This window comes from Melitaea cinxia, chromosome 3 (genome assembly GCF_905220565.1).
Source record: "Melitaea cinxia chromosome 3, ilMelCinx1.1, whole genome shotgun sequence".
NCBI lineage: Eukaryota > Metazoa > Arthropoda > Insecta > Lepidoptera > Nymphalidae > Melitaea > Melitaea cinxia.
The window spans coordinates 1,836,475-1,855,901 of record NC_059396.1 but is presented as its reverse complement, the minus strand read 5'-3'; the positions used below and the strand labels follow the sequence as shown (position 1 = coordinate 1,855,901).

The 19,427-nt window shown below is 32.9% G+C and overlaps 4 protein-coding genes across 4 annotated transcripts; 2 read left to right on the top strand and 2 right to left on the bottom strand.

The window, feature by feature from the left end:
• Window positions 1–7,010: 7,010 nt before the first annotated feature.
• On the top strand, window positions 7,011–12,307 carry LOC123669291 (pre-mRNA-splicing factor CWC22 homolog). Its single transcript, XM_045602900.1, has 5 exons — window positions 7,011–8,211; window positions 8,337–8,991; window positions 9,364–9,502; window positions 10,131–10,242; window positions 10,429–12,307. The coding sequence occupies exons 1-5, from the start codon at window positions 7,176–7,178 to the stop codon at window positions 12,198–12,200; spliced, it is 3,714 nt and encodes a 1,237-aa protein (XP_045458856.1). The 5' UTR covers window positions 7,011–7,175; the 3' UTR covers window positions 12,201–12,307.
• Window positions 12,308–12,528: 221 nt separating this feature from the next.
• On the top strand, window positions 12,529–14,064 carry LOC123669694. Its single transcript, XM_045603285.1, has 3 exons — window positions 12,529–12,829; window positions 13,369–13,610; window positions 13,805–14,064. The coding sequence occupies exons 1-3, from the start codon at window positions 12,529–12,531 to the stop codon at window positions 13,958–13,960; spliced, it is 699 nt and encodes a 232-aa protein (XP_045459241.1). The 3' UTR covers window positions 13,961–14,064.
• LOC123669292 (rRNA-processing protein UTP23 homolog) lies at window positions 14,047–15,502 on the bottom strand. Its single transcript, XM_045602901.1, has 2 exons — window positions 15,366–15,502; window positions 14,047–14,714 (listed from the first exon to the last, which is right to left on the bottom strand). The coding sequence occupies exons 1-2, from the start codon at window positions 15,483–15,485 to the stop codon at window positions 14,079–14,081; spliced, it is 756 nt and encodes a 251-aa protein (XP_045458857.1). The 5' UTR covers window positions 15,486–15,502; the 3' UTR covers window positions 14,047–14,078.
• LOC123669293 (anaphase-promoting complex subunit 13) lies at window positions 14,614–15,595 on the bottom strand. Its single transcript, XM_045602902.1, has 3 exons — window positions 15,502–15,595; window positions 15,038–15,340; window positions 14,614–14,714 (listed from the first exon to the last, which is right to left on the bottom strand). Exon 2 carries the CDS (start codon window positions 15,251–15,253, stop codon window positions 15,044–15,046), a length of 210 nt encoding a protein of 69 aa, XP_045458858.1. The 5' UTR covers window positions 15,254–15,340; window positions 15,502–15,595; the 3' UTR covers window positions 14,614–14,714; window positions 15,038–15,043.
• Window positions 15,596–19,427: the final 3,832 nt, after the last annotated feature.

The window sequence follows — 19,427 nt, the reverse complement described above, 5'->3', positions numbered from 1 at the left end:
CGTGACACTGTCCGTGTCACGCGTCGCGGTCACGTGACATCAAATATCTCCCTCGATCATGCTTAGGATGTACTAAAAACTTCGTTAATTTTAAAATGTTTTTCACCTAAAGTAATGTCAATAACGCTATCAATCACTTATCATGGCCTACCTTAGAAGATTGATCGAATCGTGGAATATCTCTGACTCTTTGTAATTCGAATTAAAAAATTCTCTTATGCTTCATTTTGTTTCGGAACCAAATTTTGTATTACAAAGAGACAGATGGGAGCGAACCGGCCGAGGGTTCCGGAAGCCGATACAATTTAAAAGAGAACCGCTAACATCGGAACCCAGTGTGAATTGTATTTTTCTACGGCGGAGGGAAGGAGGATGAAGGAATTAATCCCTTATCGTTAGGTATAGACTAATATCATTATTTTTAATGTTTAACATAACGCAACAGTATTTTAGGAACGTATAATCTAAATTTAAGTTTCTCATTGTATCACGAGTCACCATCGCTCTATAGACTGTCTCTTAACATAAATGATCTATATTTTACTTTGTATCTATGATGTAACGATAGATGAGGTTCGTCGCCGCGGGTCGCGTTTGTGGTTTAGTCGATATTGTGTGAGACGGTGGATGCTTCGCCCGGATATTGAGCGGCTCACCAGCACTGGAAACGTTTAAAATTTCACTTACTCCGAAAACAGCACGGTTTTAACAATGAACGATGGGATTTTTATCTATATTGTACTAAGCGTGAACCGCACGAGTGAGATCGAACACGTCTCCAGCGCTAGACCGCTCGCCCAAACATCTAGTCCACGTAAATTTAAGTACACAATAATTGTTATGATGTCAAAGCGAGCACAATAAATGAAATAAATCCAATAGTTATATCGGTAGCGGAAGTGCCTCGACGCCCGAAAGCCTCGGGTGATATCACTAATGTTACGTACGTGTGGAGCTGCCTTCATAGCGTTTTTATATATTTTTAAACGTAGTGGATGATGCGCCGGGCCGCGTGTGGTGTGTTGGACACAAACTGCTTCTGTGATGTTTTGCTCTAGTGATATCGTATATCTTATCGATTACTCGGTTAGGCACAAATTATAACGGTACGGTACGGTACAGTACAGTACAGTACGGTAAGGTAAAGTAAAGTACAGTACGGTAAGGTAAGGTAAGGTAAAGTACAGTACGGTACGGTACGGTACAGTACGGTACGGTACGGTACAGTACGTTACGATACAGTACAGTATGGTACACTACAGTACGTTACGATACAGTACAGTATGGTACACTACAGTACGTTACGATACAGTACAGTACAGTACGGTACCATCTCACGACCTGTGGAAGTTCCGAGAGTCTCCGTAACGAGAGAGCTCGGTCCGCAGCCGCCAGGTCGCGAGGTCCTCCGTTCGACTCGTTGAACACGCGGGGTCTATGAGACGAGTGTGGGTCGGTAAAGATAATTTTCAATTTTGATAGTATATATTTACCATTGGTTAGACGTGTCGTTGTATCGTCGTGACACGATAACAACCCCTGTATATAGAGCACGTCGCTTGCGGGCGCTTGCTGCTTGGCTCGTGTAGAGCGCTCCGGCGGGAGCTAGGTGTAAGTCGTTCGCTTGTTTCTCGGTGAAGACGTGAAAACCTCTGACCAATCTGCCTCGGGTATTGTGTAGCCTTTTAGACTCGAGATCGTGACGAATCATGTATAGCGACGCCAACGTGTAGCTTTCCGATAATCATATTAATATCGTATTAGTTCGTTTGTTTTAATAACTTTAGACACTACCTATCTTCTACGGTGTTATTGTGTATGTTAATTTTATATTTTATGTAATTATAATGAGCTTCAGTTTGTGAGTTATAAGATATTTGCTGTTTGAAGTGCAGGCAACTTTTGTAGTTTCATTGTCGTATTGAATAAAGTCATAAATACTAATAAATTATGTGTTTCATTTACTGAAGATTTCGTAGATTACTCTATAAATTACTTAGTTTACTATACATCACAATTATAATTTACTTTCTGTCTACTTTTGTTTCTAATTTAAATTATATTTTACTTTCTTACATAGATAAATCTATATATTAATACGTGAAGTAAAAACTTTGTAATTATTTTCATACACTTGTAGTTTATATAGAGAAGGAGTGTAGAATGCTATTTTTTTTTTAAATTATGTATAAAATATATTAATTCAATAAAACAAAAACATTACACACCACCATGTATTTGACACACACACGCATAATATACTCTTTTGTTTATTGTCAGTCTGTAGTCAAATTAATATTTATGTTTTAATTATTTTTTTTGGTTTTATTTTTAATTAATTTTTTTAATTATGGTCGAATTTCGAACACTGGGCGACCACTAGTTTGTATAATTATGTAAAATATACCTACTACCTATGTAGTTCATGGACGCCTAAGTTTACTGTGTAAAGAGCGAAGTGAGCTAACTATGGTTGAGAAGATGAGATATCTTGAAGTGAATTCAACTGCCTCGTCAGAAGTAAAAATTGAAGGAATAAAATATTCAAAACCGGAAAAGTGATCACTTAGAGCAAGGTCCAAGGTGAATGAGGGGGTCAGACATTCTCATTGCAGTTCCATAAATGTAGCCACCCTGTGTTGTATATGGTCTAGCCTCATCCTTAAGAAGCAGTTGGCTATAACTATAACAATTGAATAATCACGATTTTAAAGACTAGTTTTCCATTATGATTCAATATCATTTTTTAAAAATAAAAGTAGATTGAATGAAAGTGATATTTTCAAAGATTTTAAGTTCATGGATGTATTTACGTTGGTGAAATTCAATGTCCTAAATAAAGTTAATGATCCTTCTTTATAAATCGAAAAATGTAGACCCAATACCCCAAGAAATATTCAAAACTCAAAAAATTTGATATACCGAATGCTAGAATTTTTTACGGAGCTAGAATGTTAAACACCATTATACCCGCATTCGTTAATGAACTTCCCGAAGACTTCCCAGAGTTACCTATACCTGCCCAAACGCAAATATAGAAGATCACTAAAAGAACATTTATTGAAATCTTCAAGCGTTTAATAGTCACAAAACTTTGGTAATTAACTTAGATTAGTTTTGCTATTGCAGTCCACTGCTTGACATAGGTCTCACCAAATTCGCGTCAGTCATCCCAGTTTTGCGATTGTTTAGTAAGTAGATACTTTATTTTATTTATTTATTTATTTAACAATTTATGTACACTAGGAAAGCAAAAGGAAATAGCTCTTATAAACAATGCTGGTACAAAGGCACTACTTATCCCATGATGGAATCTCTTCCAGTAGTCCTGCTACAGGAAACTTATAAAACAGTCGCAAAATTAGCGTGTACAATCTAAACATATAGATAATAAAAATATAATATAAATACATAATTATACAATATATAAATAAATACATAATAATTTATACACGCGTAGATACAAATAATACGATACTTATACATACACGCATACACATATACGATACATAATATAATACATACGATAATAAATTCCAATACGCATAAGGACACTTAATTAAATTGATTTTAGACTAGGATTGATTAAGGTAGAATTTTCTCACTCTTTTCTTAAATAGCGATAGTGTTTTGCAATCGCGAATTTCATATGGTAGGGAATTCCAAAGTCTAACGGAATGTACAGTAAAGGAGTAAGAATAAAAATCGGATAAATAATAAATGTGGAAATTTTATCAAAATAACTATTTGTAATTTATTGTTTTTTCCATATCTTACATAATAACTAAATGAAGGCATGTATAATTTTGTTATCATGTATAGTATAGTATTACAAGTCACCTATAGTATCTTAGACTATACGTAGTAAAGGTCATAATTATATTAGTTTAGAAGATGTGAATCAATTGAACACACAAACATACAGATACAACAGACCGTTGCAGTCTACTTCTGTAAATGGGGATACCCCAGTTTGCGCCGAATATCCTGGTTCTTCGCAAACCTGGTATACAAAGAAGATATATTTTAAAAAATGTTACATAAACATTCCAATGTATTCTTTCTAAGTTCTAATCGTACTACTATAATACTTTTCTTATTATTTTATTTATAATAACTTTAGAAAATAGTACATAAAGTGAACTATTAATTTAATAATAAAATGTATACAAATATGTATCAAAACGTTGTTTTGCCATATGTTATATAGTCCCTTAACCCCCCACCCCCTCCCCCCTTATAACTTAGGGGTATGAAAAATAGATGTTGTTCGATTCTCAGACCTACCCAATATGCACACAAAATTTCATGAGAATCGGTCAAGCCGTTTCGAAGGAGTTTAACTACAATCACCGCGACACGAGAATTTTATAAATTAGATTTTATTTACATATTTTTAACCGACTTCCAAAAAAGGAGGAGGTTCTCAATTCGACTGTATTTTTTTTTTATGTATGTTACATCAGAACTTTTGACCGGGTAGACCGGTTTTGACAAATTTTGGTTTAATCGAAAGGTGGTATATGCCAATTGGTCCCATTTAAATTTATTTGAGATCTAACAACTACTTTTCGAGTTATATCTAATAATGCGTTTTTACTTGACGCTTTTTTCGTTGACCTACGTTGTATTATACCGCATATATTTCTACTGGATGTACCGATTTTGATAATTCTTTTTTTGTTGGAAAGGGGATATCCCTAGTTTGGTAACGTGATAAGGAAACCAGGATCTGATGATGGGATCCCAGAGAAATCGAGGGAAACTCTCGAAAATCCGCAATAACTTTTTACTGGGTGTATCAATTTTGATAATTTTTAATTTAATCGAAAGCTGATGTTTATATTGTGGTCACATATAAATTTTATCGAGATCTGATAACTACTTTTTGAGTAATCTTTGATAACGCGTAGTTGCTTGACTATTTTTTCGTCGATCTACGTTGTATTACTTGTCGATGTAATTGAAGTCGGTTTTTTTTTCGTTTGCGAGCAAACACAATTATTTATTACCATACTTTTGTTGTAATTTAAAACTAAAAGGATATAGCGTATTAGAACTTGCGACTGCGACATCAAATTCTCGATATAAAAAGGTTTTGTTATTATTGTGTAATTTTACTTAGGGTATGTTCCGATATGCACTGCAAGCACTACACACTGCACAGTGCTTTCACCGTAGAAAAATTCGTTCCGTTATGGACTGCCAGTATAATGTCGCAGTATCTTAGAGAAATATATGACGTCATTAATCGCCGCCATATTCTACTGCGAGCACTGGCGTTTTCGAGGTAAGGTACTCGCAGTACCTCCGCAAGCAATACCTCCAGCTTAATCACAAAATTATAAAGTTCTGTAATTAGTTTAGATTAGTAAATAAAACAATAGAAGAATTGCAAAAATTAACCATAGTATACTGTGTTTAATATGTTCAATATGAGCTAAAAGTTATGAAGGAAAATTTTGATCTTGTAAAGATAGGTAAATTTGCCATGTATATATTAATTTAAAAAAAAAAAACCTAAATTTTACCCTACATAACTTCTCTACATTAACTTATACACAAAGTTAATATAAGTTGAGTAATGAAAAACATATTCTTTTTAATAAAAAAGTACTTACTTTTATTATATTATATATTCAATTTACAATTAATATTAATGAAAATGTTTTTAATTTAATAGTACTCCAAAAACTGATTTTTTTTAATGAACTAATAACTGTTTAATACACTTATTTGAAATTTGAATGCGGCTTACAGTATACGAGTTGCGTTCCGTTTTAAATAGTAACCAGTATAATTGGCTATAAAAGAACAGCTTCACAGTATACTAAATTGACGTCACACTGTACAGTGGTCGCAGTGCACATCGGAACATACCCTTAATAACGTCGTAGCCTTTAAGGGGCCTACTCAAAGCACTGCCTGCAGGGCCTGCTTGCAGTTACTGCCGCAGAGGATGTTGCTCCACAAAGCACTGCAAATCATTTACGCGGCATACGTTGTCGTGTTCAGTTGTGTTCTCTTTGTCCTTGCCTAAATTCGTCAGTTTTTATAAATGGCTCCTACATTATTCAAACACCAAAAAATAGCATTGGGTTTGACTGTATTGAGTACTTGTAGCGTTCAAAAAAAAAAAAAAAGGAAGCACTGGTGTAAAAAAGTTTAATATTTTTCATGTAAAAGCGACATAGCCTGCGACCGCATATCTTTGTTATGATAATGATCGTGGTTAGTTTTCCAAAGACATGGCAAATCCCTATACAATTAGATTACGTCCCTCCACACCTCTTTTTCTCGCTGGCTCATTTTTCTTGAAGAAAACAGAGCCAAACAAATCTTTAATATAAAAATGAGTCGCTGAATGTGTTGCTAAGCGCAAAACTCGAGAACGGTTGGACCGATTTCGCTAATTCTTTTTTTTTTAAATATTCCTTGAAGTACGAGGATGGTTCTTACGGAGAGAAAAATTCAAAAAAAAAATTTAAATTTCCTGAAAAAGTCTAAAAACAACACTTTTCTATACTCCCATACAAAAGATTTGTGATAATACTTAAAAGTCAATTTGAACTTTAATACCATACGATAAAGTTTGTGTTAGGCGATACGAAGTTCGCCGGGTCAGCTAGTAATATAATAAAACCAAACCAACTAACCACCAACTAACTGATTAATTGCTAAATGACAACCACTGACAAGACAAACCCCAGGTCAAATAGAGTAGACAAACGTCGCAATGTACCGACGTAAACAAAATGGTGGTCTAAATCGGCCCGACCGAGCTACACATGTCCCTGATTGCAGTTTACGGAGTGGGGAGATCGTGTGTCGGGCTGGCAGAACGACACTGCGGCCCTGCGACAGGGTGAACAATTAAAATATCGGCCCTGCATGCATACATACAATACGATCGGCAGTGGCACTGCAAGCAGGGCCCTGCAGGCAGTGCTTTGAGTAGGCCCCTTTAGTCGTAGCCTGCTTCATATTTTATCTATGGTAGCCTGTGATGCGTTTGCAGACGTCAACGTCAATCTCATTTCAAAATGGCCATCTTTCTAAAAACCTCACGTTGTCAAGTCTAACGAAAACAATAAATTCCTTTTATTGTAAACGTAATAAAGTTATATTTTTTTATAATAATTTAGTAGTTAAGTGAAATAACTAATTACCTCAATATGGATGAAACTAAGGATCTAAAACGAAAACAAGATAAATACAGTGAGAATGATGATTATAGAAAAGAAAAAAGATCGAAAAAGCGTCGGTCGAGATCTCGATCTCCGCGAGACAGATCTGAAAGAGATTCGAGACGTAAGAGGAAACGTTCCAGGTCTAAATCTCCCCAAGTTCCGTCAAAGCAGGACAAGCGGCGTGATGACGCGCCAAACGATGAAACTAAGACGGCTCCAGTGAGAAAAGCTAAAGAAACCGATATGCTTAACACAAGAACTGGTGGCGCGTACATTCCCCCGGCGCGTCTTCGCATGATGCAAGCTCAGATCACAGACAAATCTTCCGTCGCGTACCAGAGACTCGCTTGGGAAGCCCTCAAGAAGTCTATACATGGACACATTAACAAGATCAACGTCGGAAACATCGGTATTATTATTAAAGAGCTTTTAAAAGAAAATATAGTTCGGGGGCGTGGTTTACTGAGTCGTTCAGTTATACAAGCCCAAGCAGCTTCACCAACGTTTACGAATGTTTATGCTGCTCTGGTAGCTGCGGTCAATTCGCGTTTTCCTAATATAGGAGAGCTGTTACTAAAGAGGTTAGTTATTCAGTTCAAAAGAGGTTTTAAGAGAAATGATAAACCTACCTGTATATCGTCAGCATCCTTTATAGCTCATCTTGTGAATCAAAGAGTTGCACATGAAATTCTGGCTTTGGAACTCTTGACACTATTAGTCGAAACACCAACAGACGATTCTGTTGAGGTGGCTATTGCATTTTTAAAGGAGTGTGGTCAGAAACTTACAGAAGTATCTTCTAAAGGTGTTAATGCCATATTTGAGATGCTAAGAAACATACTGCATGAGGGTCAGTTGGACAAGAGAGTGCAGTACATGATAGAAGTAATGTTCCAAGTGTGGAAGGATGGTTTCAAGGATCACCCTGCAGTCTTAGAGGAACTGGAGTTAGTCCCTGAGGAAGAGCAGTTCACTCACCTTTTGATGTTGGATGACGCTACTGATCCACAGGATATCCTGAGTATGTACTGTTTTGTTACTATCTATCTATATGTTATTTATCTGAAAAATTAGTTTGTTTAGAGTTGAATTTGTTTATTATAACTTAAAGTTTACTTTATTGCTAACGCGTTTCTCAAATTCCAGATGTATTTAAATTTGACGATAAGTATGAAGAAAATGAACAAAAGTATAAAGCTTTGAGTAAGGAAATTCTTGGGTCTGATGCCGAATCTGGAGATGAAGACGGGTCGGGTGAGTCTGGTAGTGAGGAGTCAGATGATGAGGAAGAGGAAAAAGAAAAAGGTGTCACCATTATCGACAACACTGAAACAAATCTTGTCGCTTTACGAAGAACGATATATTTGACTATCAACTCAAGTTTGGACTTTGAGGAATGTGCTCACAAACTGATGAAAATGCAGCTAAAACCAGGTCAGGAGATTGAACTCTGTCACATGTTTCTCGACTGTTGTGCCGAGCAGAGGACTTATGAGAAGTTCTATGGGCTCCTGGCCCAACGATTTTGTAACATTAATCGGATTTACATCGGGCCATTTGAAGAAATTTTCAAAGACTCTTACTCTACAGCACATAGACTGGACACTAACCGACTAAGAAATGTGAGCAAGTTTTTCGCTCATCTTTTATTCACTGATTCAATAAGTTGGGAAGTTCTTGAATGTGTTAAACTTAATGAAGAAGACACGACGAGTTCAAGTAGAATTTATATCAAGATCCTATTTCAAGAGCTGGCTGAATACATGGGCTTGAAGAAACTCAACGACCGTTTAAAGGACCCGTAAGTTTTATTTTGGCGTGGTTTATATTTAATTAATTTTAGATTGAATAGAAATTACAATTAACGACAATCTTTAATAATCTCTCTATCTCTGGTTTTGCTTACTAGCAATAAGTCTTGGACACAATTTCTATGGAGTTATGCATCAAAATTCTACCTCTACTAAGGAAATTCAGAGATAGATTATTGAATCTGGCCGTAAGGTTATTAATTGTATTAAAAAAAAAAAAACTTTAGCTACATATATAATGTAAAAAGATGAAGCTGTATATATAATGTAAAAAATTATAAAGTAAATGTGTTCAACACTTTTCTAAAAATAATATTTTTATTTTGTTCAAATCTTTTATTAATTGTTCAAATTCTTTTCAGAACATTACAGGAGGCGTTCTCTGGTGTGTTCCCGAGAGACAATCCTAAAAACACCAGGTTCTCTATCAACTTCTTCACATCGATTGGTCTGGGAGGTCTTACCGATGAACTTAGAGAACACTTAAAACAGATGCCGAAGGTAAAGAATATTTCTATTGCTTGCATATTAGCTTACACTATTTTGATTATTATTGAATGACATAAGGGCCATTTAAGAAAAAGTTATCAAATTATTCCTATCATGGAGATCATTTAACAGTTTTACTAATTGACACACAAAAAAAATTATTTTTTTAATTAATAATTACACATATTAATAAGGTATCAAAATTATTTTTTTTTAAATTAAATATAACAACATATATATTAAATTTCGTCATTTAAATATTTTTAATGTTATTTATTATGATAATATCGACGTGAATATATCAACGACAATATCAAGTGCAGACAAAGTTTTTGTCTCGTCAAATACTGGTTTCTATAGACTACAAGTAATTTATGAATTCATATTGTTAAAAACCCTACTGTAATTTCCGCCTACAATTAATAAGTCTTGAAACTATTAAAAAATAAGTTATTACATTATACAACTAACAAACTTTATAATTAACATTGATATATTTAAATATTAGTTATAACTTTTCAAATTAAAATATTAGTGGGTACATAAAAAACCTACCTCAAAAACTAAAAAAATAGTTGTTACATACTACAATTTTATATACCTATATATCAAAATATCATTTGTCATTCTCTATTTTCAGAACATACCCCCACCAATAACTGAGATCAACCTAGACAGCGAGTCCAGTTCTGACTCCAGCTCCAGTTCTAGCTCAGACAGCTCATCATCATCTAGTGACTCAAGCTCTACCGGTGAGTTACTGTCACTTAAATAACTGTCTTGAGTTTCATTTTTAAAATTGAAGGATGTGAGATTGAATCACACACACACACACAGTTTTGACATTTAGTTTTTGATATATAGACCAATAAAGCTAAATATTATTAAAATAAACACGATACACCCATACAATGTTTTTAAATAAATTCTCTTTGTAGATTCTGATGAAGAAGACAAACAAAAAGAGAAAAAGCGAAAAAAGAAGAATAAAACAAAAACTCCTAAAACACCAGAACCTGAGCAAACTGCTAATAAGGAAAGCGAAAAGGTTGAAAGATGGGGTCACGAAGGATTTTACGAAACATATGGAGCTGATGCAAGAAGGAAAGATTCAAGATCTCACCGAGAAAAGAATGACTATTCACAACCTAGAAGTGGTGATGAAAGGCATAGAGATTTTGAAAGAAAAAATGATCGCGAAAGAACGGATGGTATTAGAAGACGAGAAGAACGGAGAGGCCAAGATGCCGGAGATGATGAAAATATTAGAAATAATGATGAAGGTACAGATAGAAGGAGAAATAGAAACTATGATCAAAACATTGATAGAAGAAGAAATACAAACAATGATGAAGAGACAGATTATAGAAGAAACCGAAATAATGATGAGATAGACAGAAGGAGGAATAGAAATAACAATGAAGATGCTGACAGGAGAAATAAAAATTACAATGAAGAGTTTGATAGGAGAAGAAATAAAGATAACAACGAAGATATTGATAGTAGGAGGAATAAAAAGAGTGATAAAGAAGTAGACACAAGAAGGAATAGGAACTGCGACGAGGACGAAGACAGAAGGAGAAATAAGAATAGCGATGAAGATGAAGAGAGAAGGAGAAACAGGAATAACGATGAATATGAAGATAGACGAAAAAATAGGAATAACGACGAAGGTGAAGAGAGAAGAAGAAATAGGAATAAAGATGAAGGTGAAGAGAGAATCAGAAACAGGAATAACGATGAAGATGAAGATAGAAGAAGAAATAGGAATAAAGATGAAGGTGAAGAGAGAAGAAGAAATAAGAATAACGATGAAGACGAATATAGGAGAAGAAATAGAAATAACGATGAAGATGAAGATAGAAGAAGAAACAGGAATAACATTGATAGTGAAGATAAAAGAAGAAGTAAGAATAACGCTGAAGATGGAGAAAGGAGAAAAAATAAAAAAAGCGATGAATTCGTAGACAGAAGACAAAATATGAATTATGATGAAAATGACAATAGCGAGAGAAATAAGAAAAATAAAGAAGGTGCAGACAGGAAAAGGAATAAAAATTATGATGAAGAAATGGATAGACAGAATAGCGGAAGAGAGCATCGAGACTATCGAGATGAATATAGTAATCAAAATAGAGAGCGTCAAAGTGATACTAACAAAACTCGTGATCGTAATTACGATATAGAGAAAAATAATCCAGAATATTCTAAGAGTAAATATAATAAAGGTGACGATGACAGAAATGTTCGCGAAAGCGACAAAATAAAAAAGAAAGGTAAGGATAACGACAAATATAAAAATAAATACAAAGAAAATGCAGCCAAAAATGAAAACCAATCAAGTAGCGATGAAGAGGATCAAAATCAAAAGAAAGAGAAGAATAAAAAAGCAAAGAAAAAGGTTTCCAAAAATATTAAAACTGATAATAAAAACAAAAAACGTGAAAAGGAAAAGAAAAGAAACAAAGAAACTGTCCAGAGTAGTAGCAGCAGTGACAGTGAGAGTGACAGTAGCACCAGTAGCAGTAGCAGTAGTAGCAGTAGCGATTCTGATTCCGATTCTAAAGCCAGCAATAAGAATGATTTAGGAGGACGTTACTGGGATAACTTTGATATAGAAACCAAAAAGGCCGTTAAATCAAAAGAAATTTTTGAAGGAAGAACGCCAGAAAAAAGTGAAAAGAATTACGAAAGAAGGCGAGAACGCTAAATCACATCTTGAATGCATGAAATAATTTTATATGTAATTAGTGTTACGTTTGTAAATATTGATAGACTTAATTTTATAATATGTAATAATAAAAAGAGTAGTATTAACTGTATTTTTATTTAGTTTCAATACAAAATATTACAAGGTCACTAAATTTAAAATGAAATAAAATCTTTAATTGTAATAACTGTAAAAACTATTTAGTGTTATTTGAAGTAGAGAACTTTTGGCATCATAAAATTTTTTATCACCAGTTTGGAGATTGATAAAAACGAAATCTTAACTATTAGATGTTATGTCATTTCATTTTTAACGTAAAATTATTAAAATGAAAAGTATATCTGATATCAGGTGTAGCGATCACGATGATGATTCTAATAAAGTTCGGGTTATAACAAAGTCCGCTTCAATAGGACTTCCGTTAACGACATCTGAGAAGTTGTTGACAGTGCAGATATCTGCACCTTCATATTTACATTCGTTAAAAGAAAATCAAGCTCCCCCGTTTAAAAAACCTGGAAAGGAAGAGAAGCCTCGTCTCTTGATCGGTACTATAGTAACAGAGAATGATGTGATTGAGATGATAGTAGCAGACACTGACGATGAAAAAGACTTAGAAAAACATTTAGGTTGGTAAAACAGTAAAAGTTCATCTTCTTTAACTATGGTACACAAAAATATACAAATATATCATACATTTTTAATGGTTTTATCTAAACTTAGGTATTTTATTTCATCAATATTTTATACTACTTATCTGTTTGCCATGAAACTTAGTTTTTTAAAATGGAAACACGAAATTAATAAGTAGGTACATGTTAGACTGTCAATGTATATTACTTTTTTTTCCGGCGTACAGTCCGCCTGATGGAAAGCGGATACACTAGATCTTTGGAAGCCCAGTACATTAGGAGTATTATAAGAACGTTGCGGACTCTAACCTCGAATCCTCCCAGTAGCTTTTGCTACTTACTTGATACGGGAATACTTACTTGAAAACAGTATTATTTGGCTTTGATTTTCATAATTTCTCAATACGTTGAGCAAGATATTTCCTGCTGTAACCTACCGCAATAAAATATGTGATAGCGTAATCACAAATGAAGTAGTTATTATTACGTCTTGTTTTCAAGCTGTATCAGTAGGAAATTTTTAATTTTTTGCGCAGGCGAGTTTCTTATAAATAAGAAGATAGTGCCACATTATTGTTTATCTGAAAAAGCTTTGCTCGTGAGTTTATTACTCGAGTGTATCAACTACTCGGCACAACGTGACTTTCCTGCGACAAAAGTAGCATGTCTGATGACTATCTACCTGGCTACCCACGCATATTTCAGGTGGTATTATTGGTTACCACCAGCAGCTGTGTGGAAATTCTTAAAAGAAGTTATGATTAGGCACACTATAGAGGTACCTTGTATTTTTAATTTTTACTTGGTACCATTTTAAAATTTAATGTTGTTTGAATTTTTTTTTTAAATAATTATAAGTAATTTGGTTAAACTAATTTGGCTGAATCACCTTTTCACCACACATCTATTTGTATTTTAAAAAAATTCTAACTTATTTTTTATTGTACTTTTTTTTAATAAATGTTGTTTCAGGATTCTCCAGATGGTCAAGAAGTGTTTGAACCAGAGGAGTGCTATGATATTCTCACACATTTTCATACAATGTACCTCACTAACTTGCCCCTTATACATATAGTTACTTTTAGTGTTCACCGTTTGAAGTTTTTGTGGCCATTTAAACCTAAGTGATACACACTCCTTTAAAAAAGACTTTTTCTTTCTATTACCTTATTCTTAATTATTAAATACAACCAGGTTATAAAAGACAAATGAAAGACTTGTGATTTATCTTATAAATTAGTATTATTTATTTAGCATCACTATTTAAAATGTTTGTTGTCGGTTTGGGCTTTTTCTTTTTTTTAATTTTTCCATCAATTATGCTATTTTCTTTCTTTCCATTTTTTTTCTCACCTGGTTTTTTCTTTTTCTTTTTACAAGATAATGGATTTGGATTTTTGGTTTTCTTCTTTTTAATAATAACTTTTTGTTCTTCTACCTTTTCTTCAACTCCTAGAGCTTTTTTAATATTCTTTAATGTTTCATTTTGAGTTTTACTTATAAACATAAAGTTGGCATCCATTGATGAACCGGCTTTTGTATAGCTAGCTTTTGAAGGTTTATCAAGAATTGGAGACTTATTATGTAGATAGAGAAGTGGGACCCCAGCTTTTAATCTAATTTTCTCTTGTAAGTCTCTATCTTGTGTGGCGATAATGTAATGTTTTTCATTTTTTTTACTGATCATAGATAATATGCATTTAGAGCCTAGAATGGGGTCCTTGTGGCCACATTCATGAACGCCAAACTGTTTCAATATAGTAAGAGCACCTTCTGCTTTCTTAGCAATCAGTTCTGTCTCCCTAATTACACATCTTGTTGTTAACATTTTAACTGTTCCATGCAGATATTTTGGAAGTTGCTCCCTTACATTAATTTGTTCCTGAAATAATAATAAATACTCTTTATTGTACATAGTTAAATAAAACAAAAATAAAAATAGTAACATATAAAGGTAGTTTTATCACTTAACTAGGAGAGTAATCTCTTCCAAAAAAACTATTTGGTGTTGGACGTAAAATATAAAATGTGGTTAGGACACAATCGAAGAAGATATAGATGGTATAAATTGTTTATGATTCACAAATATAAAAGCACAAGTAAAAAATTTTGTACTTCAGTATTATATACTTTATTCTTCTTAAATTGGCATAGATTAAAAATAAAAATAAGTCGCTCCTACTAATCAATTATTACATAAAATACCTAGGTTTAATTACTACTAGCTGCGGGCTCCGGAAAGTTCTCCTGCCACCGCATACTCTGCTCTTTCAGAGTGAGATGTGAATCAGCACTATCAGCTTCTGGGTCAGGTAGTTCTTCTAAGGGAACCTGAATGTCCTCATCAGGCAACTGCTCGGCTTTCCATTCCTCGTCTACTATATCGATGAGACGACCATTGCGACGGTACTTGCTGTCCATTACGACGTCAATTAAGCAATTACTTTACCACTGTTGTTACGAAATGACGTCGTGGCAGAGAGCGAGTAGTAATCCAAACTAAGTTTTCTGTAATTAGCAAAAAAAAACTTACTTTCAAAGCCGAAAAACAGAACGTGCCATCGATGAGTACTTGGTAGGGCTGATAAAAACCATAGTTGTTATAGTAGAATCGGAGATATCTTTGAACTTTTTTATGTCTCTTTATATTCATTATCAAATTTACTTACAAACAATTCAGATATTTATTGAAAATTGTCTCATGTTTACAAATTATACACGTTTTATGTTTTAGCCTATAAATGACAGTAACATCGATAACAAAGAGTATATAATTTATTGCTACAGAGTATAGACTAGGTAGGTAGTTATTTAATAGATTTTCGTGAGAGTTCGAATCGGTAAACCATCGGTAAACTTACTGACCTGTCAGATAAGATTACCAAATTACCAATATTTTTTTATAATGAACCTTACATGAAATTTTAGAAATACGCAAATTATTTCTATAATATAGTGTGCTTGAAATAAGATTGTTTTTTGTGTTATTTTTGATCGAAGTGATAAATAATATAATCGAGATTAATGTTACCTTTTACAATTATTGTTAGTAAAATTAAAATATATTCAAAAAAATGTTTAAGAGTATACTTTTGATATAAATGATACACATTTATGTTCGTTGAGCAACAAATCTTTAATTTAAATAAAAAGCAAATATAGACTATAGTAAATATTATATTCATAGACAAAAGAATATGTAACAAGAATTGTCTTGCTCGCTCTCTCGCTTCCATGTTTGTTCGTGGTCATTTTGCATTTCTGTGCTAGATTTTCCAGTTTAACAATTCAATTAATGATTTTATTCATATAAGTGTGTAATTAATGAAATTATCGGAATTACGGCGACCTCACGAGGATTTGTCGCCCAATAAAAAGTGCGCAACGGCGATATAATAACAGGGAGGGTATGTCTTTCATGTCCTTTATAATCTAAGTAAATGCGTCATTTTATCAAATAATGTAGGCTACGAACTCTTTACCACAGGATTGTGGGTAATAAATCAGCTTTATTCCATTGCATGTACCTTAGTTTGAAAAGTTATACCGAAGGGTTTTATGCGTTACAGCTGATTCGCCCAATCTCTCGAAGTCGATTTGAAGTGATAGGGCAACTAAGGAAATGAATTGATACGGGGTGACACGGTTAGTCATCAGTAGTAGACGCGTTTTTGATGGCGTCCGATAAAATTGTGGATAAATCGTGAACGAAGGTTCCGCGAACGGCTACGAATCACCGATAAAGTTCCATTGTTCACAGTTCTTTGTGATTTCGCGATGATACGCACGCGAAGATAACAAAATCTTGTTTTTGTACTAATTTTTTTTTGTTTTGTTACGGGACTTTAATAGCGCTGTGCATGTAAATACGGTGAATTGTTTTTGATTGAAATGAATTAACTTTAAAAAAGTCACTTGTGAATTGTAAACGTGTATTTGTGTCTCTTATCAAGCTTGGTGAGTTTTTAATGTGCTGATCATATGACAAATACAATGAAAAGCCACATCATTAATACCAGATACTTGATTGCTAAACTTAGTAACTAGTTAGTGATTGGTTTACCATAACAATATAAAATCAATGACAAGTTCAATATGTAATTCCTTCAGAAGCCATAGAAAATTTAACATTGAAATGGCTGATATTTTTAACTATTTATTTTTAAATATTTTTCTTAATTGCATTATATTTATATAACAAATCGAGTAAATCATTGTCCAATTAGTATTATTTACTATTTATTTAAGATCCTAATAGGGAAAAACTTGATATGAATCTGATAATTATCTAAATTCAGTATAAAGGGCAAGTTAAAAATCATAATTACCATTGGTATTATTTTACTTTTATTCGTTGTAGAAAGATTTTAATCTTGAAAATGGTAAAATTATAACAAAATTTCTTGTTTGCAAATAAAATTTTAATTTATATTCACATTATGTACAAAAATATAGTATCAATAAAACAAAAATTGTATACAATATTTTGTGAATTACTTACTTTTAAATGTTATCTTTGAAAAACATTTGTTTATTTATTTATTATTTATTTATTATTTATTTATTATTTATTTATTTATTATTTATTTATTTATGTATAAAAAAACTTAAAACTAATATTACAGTGAACCCAATGCGTTAGTTAAGTTGATCACAAATTCTACCTCTATCTATAGATTTTTGTATACAAATAACATGAAAGTTAAAAAATAGTTTAAACAATTCAATAGTTGAGATCATGATATATAATACTAGCTGACTAAGCAAATGTTGTTTTGCCATATATATTATTAACCTCCTTAATCCCCTCCCCCCTTATAACTTAGCATTGTGAAATATAGATGTTGGCCGATTCTCAGACATGCCCGATATGCTCACAAAATTTCATAAAAATCTGTCCAGCCATTTTGGAGGAGTGTGTTAACTAACATTGTGACCCTAGAATTTTATATATAGGATTAAGATGAAGGAAATGAATAAAGTCACTTTCAAGTTATGTTGTCACACCAAAAAAACATTTATATTGAACATTTTTAAATAACATTTAAGCTTAATTTTTAAGGCTATCCTGAAATTGATACAATTTTAAAGCATACTCATGTAATATCACATAACACAAGCAGTCGGCTACAAACTCAAACTAAATATTCTTTAAATGACAGACCTCTACCAGACAAAGGTTCTTCTTTTCAAATTAGGAAAATATTTGATCCACAAATCCTCTTTTGCTAATAACATATATGGCAAAACAACATTTGCGGGGTCAGCTAATATTTTTATAGTTTTGTAATACTTTGAAAAATGCTCTTACAGACATTAACAAATTTAAAGTTAACACATTTTGACAGTTCATGTGACAGATATCTGTCGGGTCATCTAGTTAAAAATAGTATTAGTGTTAAAGTTATGTTATTGGGCTGTTTATTGTTGTGGCTGGTTATTATATTATCATATTTTTACATTTAAACGTTTTTAGATAAAGTATGACACATCAAAATTGTTTATTTTGAAGTCATTGTCAGATAATCCTCGAGTTTTTATTGTCTTGTTTATAACTTTATTTGCTTTTAGCAATTGATTACTTTTCTCATCAATTATTATTAGCTACTCAAAGAGACAGTACTTAGTGGAATGTTTTGTTGCATTTATTTGATAAGTGAAAAATGATTTATAATTATAGTTTCAACTCAATATAGTAATAAATTATTATAATCTGTTGTAACTATCTTAATTATTTTAGGCACTTCACATTCATATATTTACTATATGCTTCGTACATATACGTCTAAACATTTTGATATGTCCAATAGTTATAACATGTGTGTGTGTAGAAAATCATTCCTGTCTGTATACTTTTAAAGATAATATAAGAGAATGAAACCTACTTCATTTTATAAAAAAAAAACAAAAAAAAAAAAACTGAACTAAGACTGCTGCACAATAGGCCTTCACTGTCTTAGACATACGAAACGTAACTGGCCATGAGAAAAAGATAGAACGAGTGTGTGTGGTTGCAACTCTCTCTCTTTGTCCGTGGAATTACCTGCTTACACCCTAAGTCAAGCGTGCGTAAAGAAGTGTTACTTCAATAAGTAATACGTTGTTTTGGCTTCCTATATAATAAAAAAAAATATATTACAGATAAATATATTGGATAGATGAAATAGTTTAATGGTGAACCGGTTGAACAGGTTCTAAATAAATTAATGAAATCAACAACATAACTGCTTTAGTATGGTGATACGTGTAGGCGCCTAAACGTTTAGGCTCGGGGTGGATATTTTTGATTGTATAATTGTATTGTTTGTCTGGTTGTGTATCCTTGTGGATTTCCTTATTTTGCCCCGGAAAGCACGTTAAGCTGTTAGTCTTGGTTTTTGTTGCGGGGATTACCGTTTTTTCTATATGAAGAAAGAGGGTTAATATCAATAATTGTGTTTGCTGGCAAATGAAAAAAGAAACCGACTTCAATTACATCGACAAGTAATACAACGTAGGTAGACGAAAAAATAGTCGAGTAAATACGCATTTTCAAAGATTACTCCAAAAGCTGTAATCAGATCTCGATGAAATTTAAATGTGACCACATGATAAA

What these genes read in the sequence shown, in the direction of transcription:
- LOC123669291 (XM_045602900.1), top strand. Translation starts at nt 7,176, where the DNA reads ATGGATGAAACTAAGGATCTAAAACGAAAACAAGATAAATACAGTGAG. An exon ending in AACGACCGTTTAAAGGACCC is followed by an intron (nt 8,992 to 9,363) that starts GTAAGTTTTATT and finishes AATTCTTTTCAG; the next exon opens with AACATTACAGGAGGCGTTCT. An exon ending in ACTTAAAACAGATGCCGAAG is followed by an intron (nt 9,503 to 10,130) that starts GTAAAGAATATT and finishes CTCTATTTTCAG; the next exon opens with AACATACCCCCACCAATAAC.
- LOC123669694 (XM_045603285.1), top strand. Translation starts at nt 12,529, where the DNA reads ATGAAAAGTATATCTGATATCAGGTGTAGCGATCACGATGATGATTCT. An exon ending in AGACTTAGAAAAACATTTAG is followed by an intron (nt 12,830 to 13,368) that starts GTTGGTAAAACA and finishes TTTTTTGCGCAG; the next exon opens with GCGAGTTTCTTATAAATAAG. An exon ending in TGATTAGGCACACTATAGAG is followed by an intron (nt 13,611 to 13,804) that starts GTACCTTGTATT and finishes ATGTTGTTTCAG; the next exon opens with GATTCTCCAGATGGTCAAGA.
- LOC123669293 (XM_045602902.1), bottom strand. Translation starts at nt 15,253, where the DNA reads ATGGACAGCAAGTACCGTCGCAATGGTCGTCTCATCGATATAGTAGAC.
- LOC123669292 (XM_045602901.1), bottom strand. Translation starts at nt 15,485, where the DNA reads ATGAATATAAAGAGACATAAAAAAGTTCAAAGATATCTCCGATTCTAC. An exon ending in TCTGTTTTTCGGCTTTGAAA is followed by an intron (nt 14,715 to 15,365) that starts GTAAGTTTTTTT and finishes TTATTATTTCAG; the next exon opens with GAACAAATTAATGTAAGGGA.